We start from the raw sequence: 20717 nt of genomic DNA on the forward strand, positions 1-20717 counted from the left end.
AGCTTTCAGGTTGGAATATATAACAAATGCCAGTGATGATTGGACACATAAGTACAAAGTTAAAATAGTTTGTCAATACCATCTTAAATTCGGTTGCAATAGGTCCTAATGTCCTTCAGCAGTGTAATCTTGTGTTCTAAACTTATCGAGGGCAAAGGCAGGATCATTTAATTTTGTAGATTAATTTACATTTGTCGTTGTAACAGAAGTTAACTTTTATAACAAGGTACATTTAACCCATATGATATGGGCAGCAGTAACAATGAATTGTTAATCTAACTTACATTCCAGGGACAGCTTACTAAAGCAACAACACTATGCAAAAGAATACTCAAACACAATTTCTTTGGTATGAGTAACTTTATTGTTACCTCTCCCGCCACTTGTAATACCAGGCCCACTGCTACAAAGTCCTTGATATTCAGCTGTGGGAAAGTAAGAAAAAGTCTTTCAATGCTCCCTTCTCAAATACAGGTCCTTATCCCTTAACCCGTGATTCCGAGAACAAAACATTTTTTTTACTGCATGTACAATATATTTTCAGGTGTTCTAGAGAGAGCAAAGAGAGAAGGCAACTCGGGCAGCGAGCGGGGAGAGAACGCGATTTAGGCAGCGAACGGGGAGAGAGCGAGGAGAGAACGTGGCTTGGGTGGTGAGCGGGGAGAGAATGTGCCTTGGGTGAATGGGGAAAGAGTGGAGAGAAAACGCGGCTCAGGCGGGCGAATGGGGAGAGAGAACGTGACTTGGGCGGTGGGCTTGGAGGGAACTCAGCTCGGGCAGGTGAGCGGGGAGAGAGTGAGGAGAGAATGCAGTCAGAAGAGCGTGGAGGCCCAGCGGGGGCAAGGAGAGTCAAAGCATGCTGAACCTCCAGGGCCAGAGGGCGAAGGGACCTGGGTTCTGCGCTCCACAGCCCAGGAGGAAGGAGAAAAAGGTGAGCCAGCATCTAGAAAGTGCCAGAGGGAGAGATGCTGAGGGGATGCCGGGGAGTGGACGAGCCCAAGCAGCAGTGAGTCTTCCACATTAACAAACCCTTTATGGTACCATATATTTAAAAATGGATTATCTCTTGAAAAGACCAAAAGAGGATTAATCAATGTTATAGGCCCTCCACCAATATCCTGATTTATTTTATTCCAGGACCTGTTTAAATACAACTTCTATTTCTCTACCTAATGTACTTCACTTTAGAAATTCTTTTTCCTCCATTTATTTACGTAAGAATAGTTTTATTTGATGATCTGTTTTAAAACAATGTTAATGGGATCTCTGAGTAATAATGTGCACCTTAGATTTACAAGTTTTGATCAATTGGGAAATTGTAGTTGGCTCTTCCACCCTCATGGGGAAAACTTTTAATATCTAATTTCCCGTTAATAGTTGCCAGATTAATCATTTAGCTGCAATTAACATTTGGACAGGTATTAATTTTTCTTGAAAATTTAGAGATCTGGATAGGTTGATGGAGAATGTTACCCATGGGAGGCATGTGCCCTGTGATTGGAGGACACAAAAACCCTTCAGGGCTGCACCAGGAACTCTCGGCAAGTGGCTGGGAGGTTTCGGTGAGTAAAACTACATGATTGAGGACTGTGAATGGCTGCAGTTTGGAGGAAGCCTACATTGCCATCAAATCCCTGTGCCTGTTCTGTCTGTCACTCTGTACTGAAGGGTAAAATAGGCAAGATTTTATTTTCTTGCATTTGGACCCATCTGACCTAGTAGTGGAAAACAAACTGCAACATAAGGGTCTAGATCAGCAATAGTGGCTTGAAATGACATTAAATCCAGGAAAATGAAAGCAAAAATGAATGGCTAACAGAGAGCTCATTTGAAATGTGTGAGAGCCTGTATACAAGCTCACAGCAAGGTGAAGCTTAGCCTCCGTTGACACGATTCCTCAATGAAGTCTGCTCATAAAATGTATCCCTTTAAAAGCTGAATGGGTAAGGTTTAGGGCGCTATGTTTCATGGCACTGTTAAGTGAATAAACATTAATACTGCAGGATGGCAGTTTGAGTGTTGCTGTGATATTAGTTGCAATCCCTGTGGCATTAAACTCAGAACAGCCGCCCAAGCTGTAGATGTGTTTCATTGTTCTTTTAGGTTACTGATTAAGCTATTCCTAATCACAACAACCTCAATTCCCTTTGCCTTCTTCTGGACCATCACATCAGCCCTTGGAGTATACTATGTCTGAACTTCTTACCAACACCTTCTGCTATAAAAGCTGAAGGTACTTTGAAGTAAAACACAGGGTTCTGTTGACACTGTGGTTAAGTGAAAAAAACACACTGTAAATTAGAGTGGGTGGGAAGGAGAATGACAGTAAAATTGATGGACAGGTATGAGAGAATGGATTACAGGAAAATAAAGGATACAATAGGATGCTCTGTGAAGCTATACTGACTCAACGGACTTTTTCCACATTGAGGAAGGTGTATGTGAAATAATATCAATACCAACCGGCATGTGAAATGAATTTTCCATGGCCAGCTATAAAATAAAACTGGGTAACCAAAAAAAGACGATATATGAAGTAGAACACAGGATTTTGATCTGCGTATTTACTGACCAATTAAAGTATGTGACCAAAAACAAATAAATGAAATCTTTGATTTATTTAAGCTGCAGACAGTTCAATGTAACGATACTAGATTAGTTTTGCAAGTTTTACTTGGACTTTGAAATATTCCACGCAGCTTTAGAACACACTGTAGGAAAGATGAAAAACAAACTGCTTTACAACTAGGAGGCCTTTTTGATTTAGCAGATTAGAGGTTAAACAAGAATTAGGACTTTTTCATGGAAATTATTGTTTGAAGGCTTTAACAGAAGTTATATGCTGATCATATGCAATTCTCCACAACTGTAGAATCAAAATATTATAAGACTTCAGAGGGGATCAGAGAAACAGCCCTTTTTAAACTCTGAAGGAGTGAGGACTTCTGTGGTTGAGAGAAAGTAACTGCTCAGTACATTTCCCACCTAGTTTTAATTCCCATACTCATCACAGGTAATTTCTTTATAACCACATCAATTGACATTTTCGTCCCTATTTTGAACCAAAACTATCTCCTTTTTATAAAGTGTCACGAGTCCTGTAATAATTACTATATCCTAATTTTCAATTCTAAACAAATGAATCTGTGTTGTATATCCACTGAGCAGAAACACAGTAATTTAAAATAGATTCTGCGGTCATTAAAACAACCTAATGTTGCAGCCTGAAAGTACATTCAAAGTAAAATCTACAAATAAGTCCATTGATCAGTATGCTTGTTTAAAATAAAATTTACTGCATTCATTGAATGATGCCATTTTATTCCTGAAAACAGCCAAACATTTCGTTTTGGTAAAAGTGGCAAGTTACATGGAAAAATCTTGAAGGAAAACAAAATGAAATGTTAAATATGTTTCTTTAAAAATCTGGTTTCTGTAATACAAATAAGCTTGAATATTTTGCCATTTGGTTTTGTACGTTGTTCTACAAGAAATAGTGAGGCAACCAGGCTTCATAATACCACCATGTAGGACGATAAACAGGGTTACTTATAATTCTTCCAATTTAATACACTACTAATCCCACTCATGACGATGTTTCAGATACTCTGCGAAGATTCAGGAAGGCTCTAAGCTCAGTCTCCATGCTGTCTTTTCCTTTGAACACTCCATCAAGTCTTTCAATAAAGTTGAATGATAGTTTGAAAAACAGCAACTCAGTTTCCAAATAAGCACAGTGAAGGCTTATAGACATCACATTAAGATTCCTTATTTTACTCCAATAGCATTTTCATTTCAAACTTCTGGCATTCGCTTCTTGTTGCTTTGGCAATTATAGAGAATTATTCTACAGTTACACCTACTCCAGATTATCCTCGGTTCAAAACTTTGTGCAAAACGTACCGGGGGCTGCAGGTCAATCTGATGTAATTGGGCAACACGGACTTGTGGGCCGAAAGGGCCCGTTTCTGTCTAAATTTTAAAAATCTTTCCAACCTGCCACACTATTATAAATCTTTAATTTTGTTCTTGACTCTCTTCTTTTGAACCTTAAAATGTGGTCTCTAATTTCACCCAGCATTCAGGTCATGAAACCAAAATGTTGATTTTACTCCTCTTTCTCCAAGGGCTGCCTTCCCACTGAGTGTTTACATCAATTTCGGGTCTTATTGCACTCATAGCCTCAATTCCCATACAAAAACATTCCAAAAACGGGGTCTTTCCATAATAATTCACAGAGGGAACTTGAGGAACCCAACACAATCTGCTGGAGGATCAACAGGTCACACAACATTAGTGGGAGAAAAAAAGAACAGTCAACATTTCCAGCTGGAACCTTTCATCAAGACACAAGAATTTACATAGGAACATAGGAAGTAGGAACAGGAGGAGGCCAAAAATGGTCCATCGAGCCTGCTCTGCCATTCAATACGATCATGGCTGATCTAATTTATGACCTCACTCCACCTACCTGCCTTCTCCCCATATCCCCTAATTCCTCTATCATGTAAAAATTTATCTAACCGAATTTTAAATATGTTTAATGAGGCAGCCTCAACCACTTCCCTGGTTAAAGAATTCCAAACATTCACTACTTTCTGGGAAAAACTATTTTTCCTCATCTCTGTCCTAAATCTACTCCCACGAATCTTGAGACTGTGTCCTCTCATTTTAGTTTCCCCGGCCAGCTCAAAAAACCTTCCTACATCTATCCTATCCATACCCTTCATAATCCTATAAGATCTCCTCTCATTCTTCTGAACTCGAGCGAATACAATCCTAGACGATTTAATCTTTCATCATAAGTCAACCCCTTCATCCCAGGGATCAACCTGGAAATTCCCTTGTCAGAATTATCTAATAAATGAACACTGCCCTCTCCTAGTAAAAATGTCCTTGAAGGAGGTATGTGTTGGTTTGATTGTTGCTCACCTCAGTTCCTGCATTGTGCATTTTTTTAAAATTTATCTGTCCTTTCAGAGATTTTACATTTAATTTCAAAATTTTATGTGAAGTTTCAGACTCATTATCTTATCTCTGGACTTTTCTTTCTTCTCATCACACAAAAGGAGATTAAATTCTTTGTAAATGTCAGAAACTTCTGCGGGAAAGTGTTTCAGCATTAATTTATTAAAGCCTCTATCCAGACCCTCAACCTTGGAGGCTAGATCCATAGAAATAGTTTAGGGGAAATCATTTTCTCTGGACTACATCTAGGAATTTATATACAACAAAATAATCTTCATCCATTCAAATAAATCTTTGAACTGGGTATCCAGCTGATAGGAAAAATTATGAAAGAAAAATTAATTGAAAATGTAGAAATTCAAAGTATAATAATGAATTATCTGTATACAATGACAAAGCATTTGATGTAAATTAACTAGCGTTTCAGAATGGACTTCCAAGCAGGGTAATCCATTTCAGAGAATGTGCAGTCAAGCAGAAGTTTGAAATGATGGCCAACTTCAAAACAGAAGTCAGAGATTGAAAATAAAGGGTATCCACCAACAGTGGAAGTAGCTGGGTAATTGTATTCCATAAAGATCTGCACTGAGACTACGTGTCATTGAAATTAAAACAACTATTTCTATATAACCCTGATTGGAGGATGGGGAATATGTTGATGGAGGGTTAACTCAATTCTGAGAATTACAAAAAAAAAACCAGGAAGACAAATAAAGTTGTAAAATGAGCAAGGACTGTAGTTGTCAGTGAGGTTCAACTGCATTTTGGTGAGATCCAATTTCTGGAAAGGTACACATTTAAATAGGATAGAGTTTCTATTCACTATAAGTTGTATGACATGAGAGCCGGCTATAAATAAATTGAGCCAAGCTCTGCTGTTGGTTTATTTATTTTAAAAATATAGACATACAGCACAGTAACAGGCTCTTCTATCTTGTGGAAATACCCCAATTAACCTAAAACCCCTGTACATTTTTGAAGGGTGGGAGAAAACCCACGCAGACATGGGGAGAACGTACAAACTCCTTACAGACAGTCGGATTGGAACCTGAGTCCCTGGTGCAGTAATAATGTTAACTGCTGTGTTAACTGTGCTATCCCTTCTACAAATATTGAAATACAAAATGGAGGACTTTTTGCTAAATTTGTATCATTGCACATATAGCTTTGGTTCCCACTGTATAAAAAAACTTCTGACTTCAGATCAACTTGAATGAAAGATTTGCTGAATATGAGAGTGGGATGATAAACGGTGACTATTTTTTGCCTTATGGCAGGCAAAAGTGAATTTCACGAACTTTTTTTGTATTATTTAATAATAAAAGGAATTAAATAAAACCCCTCCCCACATTAGAATTCTATCCCTTCTATTAATTTTGTTCTCCGAAGAGAAGTAACACAATTTTTTTTTTAGCTTAGCCAAAGATTTATGTATGGATTATGCTGTCTCCTGGGCAGTGCTATAATTGCTTTAATTATTTTTTTTAAATTTTCATGGTTAAATTTGATAACATATTGGCCAAACAGAAAATTATTTTTGCAGTGTGTCAAAACAAATAAAAATGAGGAATAAATAAAAATCAATAAATAATTCTTGCCTTTTCTCATAAAAATTAAAAATACTTTTTTCTCATTCTCTTCGAAAGTTTTTTCTCTCACTACTTCCCTGCTGCTCTCAAGCTCTATGATCATGTAATCACTCAGACTCACACTATAACCCAGCAGATTTTCCTGTTTACTATACTTCAGCGTACAATTCTCTCAAAAAATGGGGCTCGACTTATACACTAGATATACTTTTGTGCCATGGACTTTCAGAATATACGTCCTAATATCTTAATGTGTTAACTGCTTTCCTAACTTACATCTTTGTAAATATGCTCCATGGTCCTGGAGAAATGTTATCTCACTATACCGTGCGAACATGGTATGAACAATATATAAAAGTTGACTTGAGACCTTAAATTCAGCTCAAAAAACTGCTGGACACTGATTCGGTGTATAAGTCGACCCAGAAGCACCTCCTACTGCCGGTGCCATTGTTCCCCAACACCTCCCCACTGCCATAACCCTCTCAGACATTCTATAATTGTAGAGCCCAAGGTCACCTCTACTATCTGGAGACCCTCAGTAGGCCAAGGTTCCCACTCACACTGGGAGAACAACATCGCCACTTCTACTCGGAGAACGAGGTTGCTGCTCCTGCTCGGTAGGCTGAACGCTTGGACCCAGCACTGTTTACTCAGCCAGAAGCTAAGGTTTTTTTTACTTTGTTACTTGGACCCAGCACTGTTTACTCAGCCAGAAGCTAAGGTTTTTTTTTACTTTGTTACTTGGCAATTGGGGTTTTGTGACAAATTTTGGGTTGTTGCTGGGAGGCCTGGGCAGCTTGAAAATTATACGCCTGATATATAGTAAAACCATTAAAATGAGGCCGAAAAAGGGGGGGGTCGACATCTGCTGGTCGACTTATATGCCGAAATATAGGGTGAGTACCCTTTTTTCTGCCTTGCAGAGTACTATTATGCAATAACGTTGTAATATTTCCCTCATTAGATTCATCTAGGAAAGTACGCACCGGAATTTGTAGCTGGACAAGGCTGGCAAGGCTCTCCAAAGGCATACTCAGTATTAGCACAGCAGCACTGAGATTTAGTGAAGGCCCCTGGTAAAGGTCGATCACATTGGCCTTTTTTGTAACCACCATAGCAAGTACTTCTCATGTGAGTATCTGTAAATAAACAGTAAAAAGCAAAAATAAATCATTCATTCAGGCAAGACAGGACAGAAAACAAGTATAATTTTGAAAAGAGGCTATTAAGTCAAAACAAATCATTCTGGATAAACAGTTAAATGAAAGATTAAGACAATAATTCTACTTCAGGAATTTTGCGGATCAGAGGTCTCGATTGAAATTGGTTGGTGGTTGAGAAATACGTCCCCATGGAAGCAATGAAGATTATCTCAGAGGACCCAAGATACACATCAGTAGTGATTTTGGATTCCTAAAGACATTTAAGAATTCAACAACACGCAATAGCCTGAAGGGGTTTCAAGACTTGTCAATACATTCATAGGAAATACTGTGACAGCCGACCTTCATTACACTTGGGAGAACTGCTTGAAAAGGAGGCATTGTCTCATAGAACAAGGAGGATCTAAATGTCATTGTCAGATCTTCTCACCTGTTCATCAGTGTGAATCTGAATCCAAAATCAGAAACAGCCTACATGATAATAAACCCTGGTACTGATATTTTGAGCAGAATTTTATTCATGACATGCCCATGTAGAAATTCATGCTATCTCACCTATCTGTAGGAGGCAGATGCTCTGAGATGAAAAACACCTCAGCCGTGTATTGCATTTGGTACCACATTGAGCAAGTGAAACTGCTTTAAATTGGAAAATTATTTCTACTTCCATAAAATGCATTCTTAAAAAAATGTAAAATGCAACCACATGGACTGCAAATTAAAGTTAACTTAACATGGAGGACATGAACATTTCAGAATGCTGTAGCGGATTTGTGTAAAACAGAATAGAGACATGGCAGATTCTGCAATTTTTTAGGTATATGATGCTCTTTTTAAAAGTGTCCTCATGACATGGATTTCAATCAATTGCCATACCAACGCAGACTCGCCCATCAATTCCTATGGCCAGGCCAGGAGGACATTCACATCTGTAGGAACCGTCCGTGTTGACACACCGTCCATTCATGCAAATTCCTGATGTTTGGCACTCATCAATGTCTGTTGAATAATAAAGGTCCAGTCATTAAAGCCTCAGTCTACAGTTCAACAAATTTGTTTACGAAGCATTTTCACCCTATTCTGTGATTTCAGACTTCTACCATCTGCAATATTTTATTTTCAATGATTCTCCTCCCAGTTACACATCTTACTTCTGCTATTAGCATCCTCCTTCATTCCTTTCAAGATTTAATGCCCCCTACCTTTCTTGTTCTCTCCAATCTTTTGCCAGTTCTATTAAAAGATCACTAACTCCAGTACTTCTAACACATGAAAGCATATTTCCTGTAAGTTCAGGCTATTAGCAAACCTTCCAGATGATTTACTGGCAACTTGAATGCTGGATCTTATTGTAGCTTATCACTACTACAGCACATTTGCCTGCCAGCCTTGTATTGCCCTCAGCGTTCTTCCAGATTACAAAGATTGTTAGCATTTTTTTCCTTAAATAACATCTGCTGATATTGATTTTCTTTCATACTATTTATTCTCAATTTTGACGAGTGATCAAAATCCACTTGAATACACCTTACTGCAAGACTAAACAATTTAATTGTAATTTTAGATAGACTTTATCACCTTTAAGGATAAAGTAGAAATAACAGGAAAAGTGAAAGAAAAGTATTTATTATTTGTGAAGGTCACCATCATACCAGTGTGGAAGAAAAGTATAACAATGGGCCAAGATATCTACGATCTAATGGTGAATTGACTCACATCAATTCAAGTCTACAGGCCAGCACTGATCCACTTCACTTGCCTACTGACAAAACAAATCCACAGCAGGCACCATTCCCCTGGTTCTCCACTTTGTCCTGGAACACTTGAATGCCAAGGATACCAATTGTTCATGGACTTCAATACCGTGAACCCTAGCAAACTCATTCCCAAAGTTCAGGATCTGGACCTCATCACGTCCTCTCTGCAACTAGATCGTTGATTTCACGTTTGACAGACTGCAATCGGTGAAGATGGTTAATAGCATCATCTCCACAATCAGACTCAATACTTGTTTTCCAAGGATGGGTACTCAGTCCTCAACTATACTTCCTTTACACCCGTGACTGCATAGCCAAATATTATTCTAACTGCACCTTCCAATTCACCGACAACACTTTAGTAGTGGGATTGGTATCAAATAACAACAAGAAGAAGTAAAGGAATGAGATTGATAGTCTAGTGGCATGGTGTGAAGATAGCAACCTCTCTTTCAATGCCAATAAGACAAAGGAGATGATCAGTGGCTTCAGGAGAAGATAAAGCCAATGGTCCAGCTGGATCTGTGAACGGTAAAAGCTACATGAACAATAACAATGGACTCTGTCGCACTTCACCTTGCCAGACGCTATCTTAAAAAGGGGGTGAATGTGGTGGAAAATGACGTTGCCTGCATGACTTTACCACTTCCGACCCTGTAACTCCTCCCTGTGAGGTTCCCCAATGAAGACCAGAGTCCCTCCCTCCATACTTGCCTTCGATCCGGGCCAGCAGCATGTGAAGATATGCCTGTCATTTCAGTTTATTAAAGTACTGGCTTTGAGTCTGTTTAGGGCCAAAGAATAACACAGAAACATAGAAGATAGGAGCAGGAGTAGGTCATTTGGCCCTTCGTGCCTGCTCCACCATTCAATGAGATCATGGTTGATCTTAAAGTTCAGTACCCCGTCCCTGCCTTTTCTCCGTAACTCCTAATTCCCTTATACTGAAGAAATAGATCTAATTCCCTCTTAAATAGATTCAATAAACCTGCCTCTACTGCTCTCTGTGGCAATGAATTCCACAGATTCACCATCCTCTGGGAAAAGAAATTCCTCCTCATCTTGGTCCTAAATGGTTTGCCTATTCTCCTCGAACCATGGCCCCGGGTTCTGGACTCCCCCACCATTGGAAACATCCAGTCCTGCCAGAATTTTATAGGTCTCTATGAGATCCTCTCTCAATCTTCTAAACTCCAGCGAGTACAATCCCAAATTGCGCAATCTTTCCTCATGTTATTCCTGCCATTCCAGGTATCAGCCTGGTGAATCGCCTCTGCACTCCCTCCATTACAAGAACATCCTTCCTCAGGTAAGGCGACCAAAACTGCACACAATACTCCAGGTGGAGCCAGAAGTTATAGGGGAGGTCCAAAATGGGTACCTTTTATCATTATTCTCAACAGAAACAGATTTTGGTAAGAGAATTCAGTGAGAGGCTACTTGATGCTTTGAATGTCTTGAAATGGATAATTCCCAGGTCTTTATTGGCAAGGAAAGAGATTGCTGATGTACTGGTGAGATTTATTTGCTGGACACGCGAGGTCAAAATGACTGGAGGACAGTGAACCTGGTCTCCCTTTTAAAGAAAGGTAGTGTGAAAAAAACCTGGTAATTTTACATCTGTAAGCCTAACAGCATTGTAGGAAATATACTGTTAAAAGTTCTGAGGGAGAGGATTCATGATCACTTGGAAAGGGAGAGTCTAATCAGACAGCCAACATGGTTTTGTCGGGTCCTATCTGCCCAATTTGATTGAAGAATTGTTGATGACGTTATAAACAATAGCCTGGAAACTTCATTTTGAGGTACCACTTTTTAAAGCTGGCGGGCTTCGGGATGTGGTGACAGGACTCTGTCAATTGCTTGCTCGAAAACAAGGGTAAAGGACTGCGTTTCGGTCGTTAATTCATTATAGGTTCCCTGTCTGATGCCAGTGAGTTCAAAAGTGATGCAAGTGGATCATTTCATTCATGAGCCTCCTGTAAATAGGTAGCAATCATTCTGAGGCACAACACCAACAACACCCCCCCCCCACCATCTTACTACAATAGATTAATTTCATGTTGCTCTTTTAAATGTCATATTATACTAAATATGTACTATATTGCAAGAGTGATTACGCTTCAAAAATACTTAATTTGAAATAAGTAATTCTGAAAGTTCTGAGGTTTTATTTTATGTGTTTCCCTTTCAATAACACTACAATGCCAATAATTAGCTTATTCATATAAAAAGTACTATTGCGAGAATCTGAAAAGATGAACAGGATCTTGGTTTCAAGGCTCATCTGACTGGTCTCTTCAACCTCTGAAGAGTATATAATGAAAATGTAATGGTCCTGCAGAATGTGAAACTCCTCAGACACAGTATTCTCCATCCAGATGTGAGATTAATTTTTTACACTGTATGGTCCGAACAAAGATAGGCTTCATGCCACTATCAAATTATCACTGAGTAAGCTGGAGAGTTAACCTACTCTGAAATGATCAACCGGCCTTACCAAAGTCCCAATTAACTAGCTAGGGGATTGAACATGAATATCTGGAAAATAAAGAGAGATGTTGGAAATGGCAAACATGGTCTCATTTAGGGTTAGGGTTAGGGTTGTCATAACAAAAACACAGATCTGCTTTATATTCAATATTTAGTGCAATAAGGTGTAGTCAGGTATAAAAGTACATAATCACATATCCGTAGCTTAGGTTTCACTAGAATGGGGTTGGAAACACACAAATAGATACTGAAGTCCTGTATCTCCAACTGGCAAAACACCCACTGATATATTTCCACATAGATCGGTGATGGTAGGAATGGACTAAGCAATATATTACAAATTGGGGTTTCCTGTGTTCAAAACCAAAGGATTATTTTGTAATAATTTTACGTTAGAATAATTACGAGTATGGAATATTTTTCTGGATTTATGTAGTAACTATATGGAATTATCAGTATAGCATACTTACCAATGCACACCCGTCCATTTGAAACCAACTCAAAGCCAGGTTTACATATGCATTTGAAGCTACCATCTTCATTGATGCACATTCCATTCATGCACATATTTCTTTGGGAGCATTCATCCTGGTCTGAAACATAATGTTTTGCCAGTAAACTGTGTGCTTTATTAATATTAAGCCCATAAGACATAGGAGCAGAAATGGGCCATTCAGCCCACCAACTCTGCCCCACCATTTTATCATGAGCTGATCCATTTTCCCACTCGGCCCCACTGCCGGACTTCTCCCCATAACCTTTGATGCCCAGGCTAATCAAGAATCTATCCATCTCTGCCTTAAGTGCACCCAATGCACACAACCACCTCTGACAACAAATTCCACGGATTGACCACCCTCTGGTTGAAGACATTTCTCCGCTTCTCTGTTCTAAGTTGACACCTTTCAATCCTGAAGTTGTGCCCTCTTATCCTAGAATTTCCCACCGTGGGAAACCATCTTTCTATAACTGTTCTGTCTATACCTTTCAACATTCTGAAATGTTGACATTTTTATTACTTCCTAATGGACAATTTTATTAACATTTGTATTACTGGGGGAGCATTTAGTGAAAGGTGATCACATCTTTAAGTTCAGAATACCTGTGAGAAATGATAATAGAACAATCAAAGGTAAAGAGAGATCTAAGCTTGGCTGACGATCACTGAATATTGAAAGACCTTTGAGTCAGATGTATTTCAACCACAGTCTAAGTACATTCACATACAGAAGAAGAGTTTGGAAAGCAGATTTCCCTGAAAAACTAACAAAAACGGTAAAAATAAACTAAAGATAGCTGACCTTTCACACAAGTAAGAATCAAGAATTTGATTGCATGAAGATCAAAGGGAATATTTAAAAAAGAAATACGAGACAGAGAGAGCATGAGAAAAGAATGTGAGCAAAAGGGAATCCAAAATTAATGTCTGGTTATATAAACAGAGAAGAGAGGTGAGTTCAAACTGAGACCAAAAAGGAAATCTACTCACGGAGGCAAGGATATACTGAGACCAAATTAGTCTTCAAGGAAGAAAATGCTTCTCGTCTCAGCAAAAATGATGGAACTTCAGATTCCAGACAAACTAAATATTGTGGTGAGGAGATGTAAGAAAGGCTGGTTCCACTTAAACTGAATTAATTACTCAATCTTGAGGGGGTACAGCCTAGATTGCTGAAGGGAGTAGAGAAGGAAGTTGCAAAGGCTTTCTTTATAACCTTGCAAATTTTCTGGAGATTAATTTGATTGGAAAATAGCATACCATATTTTAAACTCTTATTCAGAATATAAAATCAGCAATTAAAGACGAGTTTGTTGTCACAGGAAAATTGTGTCCAACCAACAAAATAATTCATTCATCGTGCTAGGCTGACGGGAGTAATAAGGTTTATGTGATTTGTATGGACTTGTAAAATCTCTTCACTAAAGTGCCACTTTGGTCATCAAGACTCAAGCCCTTGAAATAAAATGGACAGAAAAAGCTTGGATCGGAAATTGACTAAATAACATGAAATAGAGTCGATAAAGGTTGCTCTCTTGACTGAAGGGAAGGGTATAACAAAGCTTGCTTGGGTCAGTACTAGGTTCACTGTGGCCTTTCAAACATATCAATGACTTGCTGTGTGTGAACAGCACAATTTCCATTTTTCAGCCAGCACAAAACTAGGGGGTGGGGGTACAGTGAATTTTGAAGAGACAGTAATAGTTTTTGAGGACAGCTGGATAGAATATTGAAATGGGTGGATAAGTCAAATTTAAATTCTGGAAAGACAACATATTGGTAGGAAGGATAAAAATGTCAATATAAAGTAGAAGGAATAATTCTAAAAGGCATTGAGGAGTACAGACTTCAGCAGATAATTGTCATTGTTTGTTGAAAATGATAATCCAACTTTAGAAAGTTGAAAAGCATGCAGAATTGTCTTTTATAAACAGAGCAACAGTGTATGACTCCAGATGTTGGAAATCTGCAGTAAAAATGAAAAAAAATCCTGTAACAGATTAGGAAACTCCACGAGGGCAACAACTATGTAAAGAGAAAACAGGTTTAGATTGAAAAGAGTTGGTTTTCAGGAGCCAAGGGAGGGGGGAATTGAGAGGACAAAATTATTCATTTTTAAATCATATATAGATTGGATTACCATGAAGCTAAATGATAGGGTCAACCTGTCAATGGGTTAATAAGAAAAGTTAGAAAAAAAAAGCAAAATAGAAGAATTAAAACAGGTCGAGAATGAGGTACAAAGAGTTATAAAATGTAAGACTATGGAACATACTGGGTAGGTCACTAAGAGTGAGCTAATGGAGAAACATTGAACCAAGGACACAGATTGATGATGTAGCAGATATGGTCAGTTCTGATATAGACAAAATAAAAGGGAGTGACTTAAGGTTGGAGAATTTGATTTTGTGTTTGGAAAGCTGAGGATGATGCGCTGTTGAACGTGTACAGGAGGCCACACTCAGCTAGATTGAGGGAAATGGGATGGAGGACTAATTTGTGAAATGCAATGAGATACTCAGGGTTACCCCTGCAAGCTGGACATAGGTACTCTGAAAAGCTGTCATGCAATCTACATTGATTTCTTCATTGTGGAGGAGACCATATTATGAGCACCAAATGTAACAAAGTGGATTGAATAAAGAGCAAACAAATTCTGCTACAATTGAAAAGATGCTCGAGATCACTGAATAAGGGGAAGTGTTCCTTTTCACGGATTGCATGAAAAAGTGCCCTAAAAAGGGGAGTATTGATGGAAACAGTGGAGGGAATCAGAGACAAAAAGAGAATGGTTATTTCAAAATATTGATAAAGGGAGGGAAGTCATGTTGTTGCAGAATCTTGATGGAGTTGATGGAAATTGTGAAGAACGACCTGTTAAATATACAGGATGGTGGGATGGAAGATGGAGAGGGGTGCCAGTGGAACTCTATCCTTGCTTTGTCCATGGTTGTGGGTGGTGCGGAGGGGGACAAGAACAAAGATACAGAAAGTAGATGAAGTAGTCAAGGGCTCTATAGCAGGGGACAAGCCTTAATTCATTTCAGAATCATTGATGGAGGAAAGTTCAGTTACTAGAGCAATGAAGGGGTGAAAAGGACTGGGAGAAGGCTGGATGCAGGATGGGAGGAATGTGAAGGAAGCAAGCTGTGAGAGTCACCAGCCTTACTTATAATGACTGCCAATTGCCAGAGACTGCAATCCAAAAGGGAAGATTCACAACTGGACCATTTGAAGATGAGAACCAGATTGAAATGGGCAGCAATACTGATTAAATGTTTGAGTTCACAGAGACTGACATCTTTGATGTGGAGTTGAAGAAGTTGTTCAATGGGAGTTCAAGTGGATGAGCCTGCTGGCAGAAGGCCTGAATTCAAGGAGGAAGTAAACCTCAAACTATCCTGTAGAGCAAGTAAGTCACAATACCTCCACGGATGAGGTACTTCAGTTATGAGGATAGACTGGAGTAGCTGTGCCATTCTCCTGCGATCAGAGGAGATATGATGGAGGTATTTAGAGTCATGGAGGGCCTAAACAAAGAAGGTAGAGAGAAATTATTCCCATTGTTGGCAGGGACAAGAATTAGGGGCCTAGATTTACAATAATTGGCAAGAGAATCAAAGGTGATATGAGATTTTTTTTTTTTACACAGTAAATAACTATGTATTTTTATTGTATTGATATAAGTAATTGTGGGGCAAATTCAAATTTAACATTTTAAAAGGAGTTGGATAAATATTTGAAAATAATTGCATTGCCATGGGAGATCGGAATATATCAGGATTGGTTTTATGTGTGGACTTAAATGAGTGAAAAGCCACCTTCTATGCTATAACCATGCTGTGATTTTGGGTTTTAATGTGGCGGCCCCTCGGGGTGCCTCACAAAATGAAGGACAAACTCGATGATCCAGCAGGCTGCTCGAGGCCCACAGTGCTGCCCTCCAATTAGCTGCCACTAAAGGAGCCTAACTGGCCTATCAAGGAAAGCGGATTGCAAATGCACCAATCAACGCTGAGGGGGCTTTGACCATGTCCCTCAGCTTGAGAATGAAAGCAGGGCTGTGATCCCAGTAAAGCTCAGTGTTAACTCCACTCAACTAGGGTTCATGTCGTTCTTTCTGGGACCAGCGTGTTCTTTCTGAGCTAACCTGCATACAGCTATAACCTCTCCTGTGCTATAGGCTCCGCAGAGACATAGCTTGTAGCAGTGAGCTACAGTAACACGATTGTTATCTCAAATTGAAATTAAACATTTAAGAGATAATCATATAAAACATTTACATTTAACCAATAGAATAAAAATCACAAAAAAATCTAAAAAACGTGTAAAAATTCTACTGACAAATTATTTTTATTTGATTTGCTGTATATTTACATGCTACATACCCATGCAATTTCTCCCATCTGCTGTCAGTTGAAATCCAGCATTACAAACACAGTGGAAACTGCCTTCTGTATTCGCACAACGGCCATGGTTACATATCTGACCATTCTGAACACATTCATCAATATCTGAAAAATAACAACATCCATCTCTATGAATCACAGAAACAAGTATTGCACTGAATTTTAACCAGGCCTAATTTGGTGCAACTATTAAATACAATTTCAGCTTCTGTTAGGTACAGATTTATCGTGTAACTTATTTTTAATTTTTTCAACTACGAGGTCACTATGGATACTAACGGAATGAAAAATTTGGATTTTTTTTAGGTCATCCACATGCTGTTGCTCAGATAGAGCAGTGGTTTCCAACAATGTGAAATGCCTATCTACTTATATCTTCCGTGACTTTCGTTTGCATGGCTGATAAAGGAGGATTTCATGCGAGTCCAAATAAATTATAACTGAAGAGTCCATGAAATCTGGCTCAGTAACAATTGAGTGGTTTCATCTTACATAAAACAAAAATTTAGCCTTGTAGCAGAAATCCCCTTAGACCCACCACCGGTCCCATCATCGCTTTTCCAAAGACCCAATCTGCTGAAGTCTCAATCACCATCTAAATCTCCACCCCCCCCACAACACCAATGGACCGTTATAGCCCAGACTCGCCATCTACTTGCTAGGCTTAGAATCTTCCTTTCCAAGGAAAGAACTTCTGAATAAATCACCTACTTAGTCTAAGGCAAAACACACTCAGCTGTGAAAATTTTGTCTATCTCTACCCTGACTGTGCCGCTTGTAATTTGTGTACCTCAGGTTCTCTCCCCCACCCCCCTCAGCCTTCTCTACCAAGGAAAGGAAATTCAGACGATCTCATCTCCTCTTGGAGCAAAACTGTTCTGTTTCGGTTAATATCTCAGTGAGTCTCCTCTGCACGTGTTCCATTGCCATAATTTTCTTGCCGTGGTGTAGCATCCAGATTAGCATGCAGTACTCCAACTGTGGCCTAATTAACAGTTTTAATGGATGTACCATTATTTTCTTGCTCTTATATTTTGCATCATATATTGAAAGCCATCTCATGTATGTCTTCTTGATCATCGTATTCACCTATTTTCTGCTTTCGAGCGTGTAGGTCTCACTTTTCTCAGCCCTTCTTTGGATTCTCCAATTCTTTAGGCTATATTATTAGTCCTTCCAAAAGGCATTACCATCTCACATTTCTGAGGATTAAATTCAATTTGCTATTGCTCCACCCATCTCACCGTCAATATCAATCTGCAGCTGAAGACTATGAAGTATTTGAGTCATTCTTAAGTCAACCGCAGCTTACTAATCATAATTGTATAATGTTACACATTTTAAGATCAAAAATTGTTAAAGGGAGTAACAAATAGAAAGAGCCCCCCAGTCTGACCTCTCACATTTTCAATTGAACGGTCAGAGGAGGTTCACAAGGATGATTCCGGGAATGAAATATGACAAACGTTTGACGGCTCTTGGCCTGTTCTCATTAGGAGTATGAGGGGGAATCTCATTGAAACATTTCAAACATTGAAAGGCAGGGACAGAGTAGATGTAGATTCCCTTGATGGGAGAGTCTAGGACAAGAGTGCACAACTTCAGGACTGAAGAGTGTCCACTTAGAGCAGAGGAGTTAATTTCTTGAGGCGGAGCGTGGTGAATCTGTGGAATATGTTGCCACAGGTGATTGTAGAGGCCAAGTCATTGGGTGCATTTAAGGCAGAAGCTGATAGGTTCGTGATTAGTCAGGGTATCAAAGGTTAGGGGGAGAAGGCCGTGGAATGGTGTTGAGTGGGAAAATGGATCAGCTCCTGATTGAATGGTGGGGCAGACTCAATGGGCTCCTATGCTTAAAAACAATCCTTGACCCATCACCCATTTCTCCTTTCATCAGACCATTCTGAATTCAATCGTTAGTTTGAAAACTTTGATCAGTCAGATGGGATCTCCCCTTAATACAGAAGTATCGACTATCCTTAACTAATCCCTTTCTCCCTAAATACAGATTAATCTTGTTCCTCAGTATTATTTTGCAATAATTTCCCTGGCCTGTAATTATCTGGTTCAACTCTGTCCTTCTGTAAGATTCAATTGAAAATTGGTTTTATTGTGCTTCCAAAAACTGAGGGAGGCTATCTAAGATAGGCATCAGTCCCTTTTAAAGGTCTAAAATATTTCCAGCAAGCACGGTTCACACTGAATTGACCAGGCTATAAGTCAGCCTCATGAAGTCGTACAGGATAAGAACATGACATTCACTCCAGCCTCTCATGAGACAGCCAATGTTCTATTCCAAATGCTTTGGAGATTGTTCCTTGTGCCCATCACTTTGTGTCCACTGATTACAGTAATCTGCCCCCACATTCCAGTTGGTGACAAGAGTGCCCATTTCCCCTTCTCCAACCCAAATTAATTGAGGCTGCAGTTGTCAAGTAGGCTAGCTCAAATCTGTATACTTCTACTATGGGAATTGCTTGTGGATCATACAGGCTTCGCCAAGTTACTCTGATATGACCTGAGAATCAATTCCTCCAGTGTACATCAATGTATAGGCTAGTAATATTTTGATTTATCTCTCAATTTTGGGATTAATTGTGACTTTGTTCACTCAACTTGCTCCGTGAACAAAATGTGCTATTTAGGGTAGAAGAAAATGAAACTAAGCACATTGTGCCCAGATGCAGGCTTCGACTCTTTGTTATAAATCTAACATTTTGATTATTTACTTTGCAACATAAAACACTGGGCTAATGACAATGTCAATTTGTCACCATTACTCCAAGAACTCATTCTCCCTAATGAGATACAGGTACACAATCCTTTATCCGGACATCTAAAATCCAGAAAGCTCCAAAAACCGGCATTTTTTTCCTGGTGCTGGTACAGTGGAGGGAGAGTGAGAGATGGCAGTGCGACTTCGGTGGGCGAGGGGGGAAGAGAGAGACAGCAGTGTGACTTAGGTGGGCAAGGGGGGAGGAGAGAGAGATGGCAGCGTGACTCAGGCGGGTGGGGGGGGAGAGACGGCAGCGCGACTCGGGTGGGCAAGGGATGAAGAGGGAGAGACGGCAGCGCGACTCGGGTGGGCCGGGGGGGAGAGTGATGGCAGTGTGTCTTGGGTGGACGAGGGGGAGGGAGACGCCAGCGCGACTGGAAGGTGGTGAATATGGCAGCACAATTCGGGTGGGCTTAAATCTGGGGCAGCTGGCTTTTATTCTGAAATCTGGAAAAATCCAAAATTTGGAACAAGGGTTCCGGATAAAGGATTGTGTACCTGTACTACCATTCTCTTCCTATTGAGTAAATTTTCTCCTTATAATTTTTTCAAGAATAATTATTTTACATCTTGCTGGAAATAACTATGTAAGTTATGTTCCTGTTCTTTAAGCTCAACATTTTCAAATTCTTTGGGACATGCATGCACCACTTCTTTATAAAAAACCTGACAGGAATCAATTCAATGTGTGAATATTGGCAGGAAATATTTCAGTGGGTTCTCTGCAAATTGATAAAGAAATGATAAAAATAATGAATCTTTGTGGGAGGTAGGTTTGTAAAATTTGCAAATAATCTGAAAGAGAAAAAGTCATGTACAATGTTGGGGATCGCTGCAGGATTCTAGGTAACACACAGAACAGAGAAATAGGTAAAAGCATTGTATCGTATTCTAAGATTAATTTGGAAAGACAAAGTTTCATAAATGATACAATTTTGTGAACTGAATATAGATTTATTCTTCACATAGACGTGGCAAGGCAAATTAAGAAAGTTGTTTAAAAGCATAAAGGCCACAGGATTTACAAACAAAGAAGCAGAATAAAAAGAAAAATCACACG

The 20717-nt window shown here is 39.2% G+C and overlaps 1 protein-coding gene across 1 annotated transcript in view; it reads right to left on the reverse strand.

The window, feature by feature from the left end:
- LOC138745618 (fibrillin-1-like) overlaps positions 1–20717 on the reverse strand; it is a 341681-nt gene that overhangs the window by 173923 nt on the left and 147041 nt on the right. The window contains exons 13-17 of the mRNA XM_069902837.1: positions 16861–16986; positions 12444–12566; positions 8600–8722; positions 7547–7699; positions 372–425 (exon numbers count right to left, since the gene is read on the reverse strand). Coding sequence (XP_069758938.1) covers positions 372–425; positions 7547–7699; positions 8600–8722; positions 12444–12566; positions 16861–16986 — 579 coding nt within the window. The remainder of the gene's footprint in view (positions 1–371; positions 426–7546; positions 7700–8599; positions 8723–12443; positions 12567–16860; positions 16987–20717) is intronic.

This window comes from Narcine bancroftii, chromosome 11, assembly GCF_036971445.1.
Source record: "Narcine bancroftii isolate sNarBan1 chromosome 11, sNarBan1.hap1, whole genome shotgun sequence".
NCBI classification, from domain to species: Eukaryota; Metazoa; Chordata; class Chondrichthyes; order Torpediniformes; family Narcinidae; genus Narcine; species Narcine bancroftii.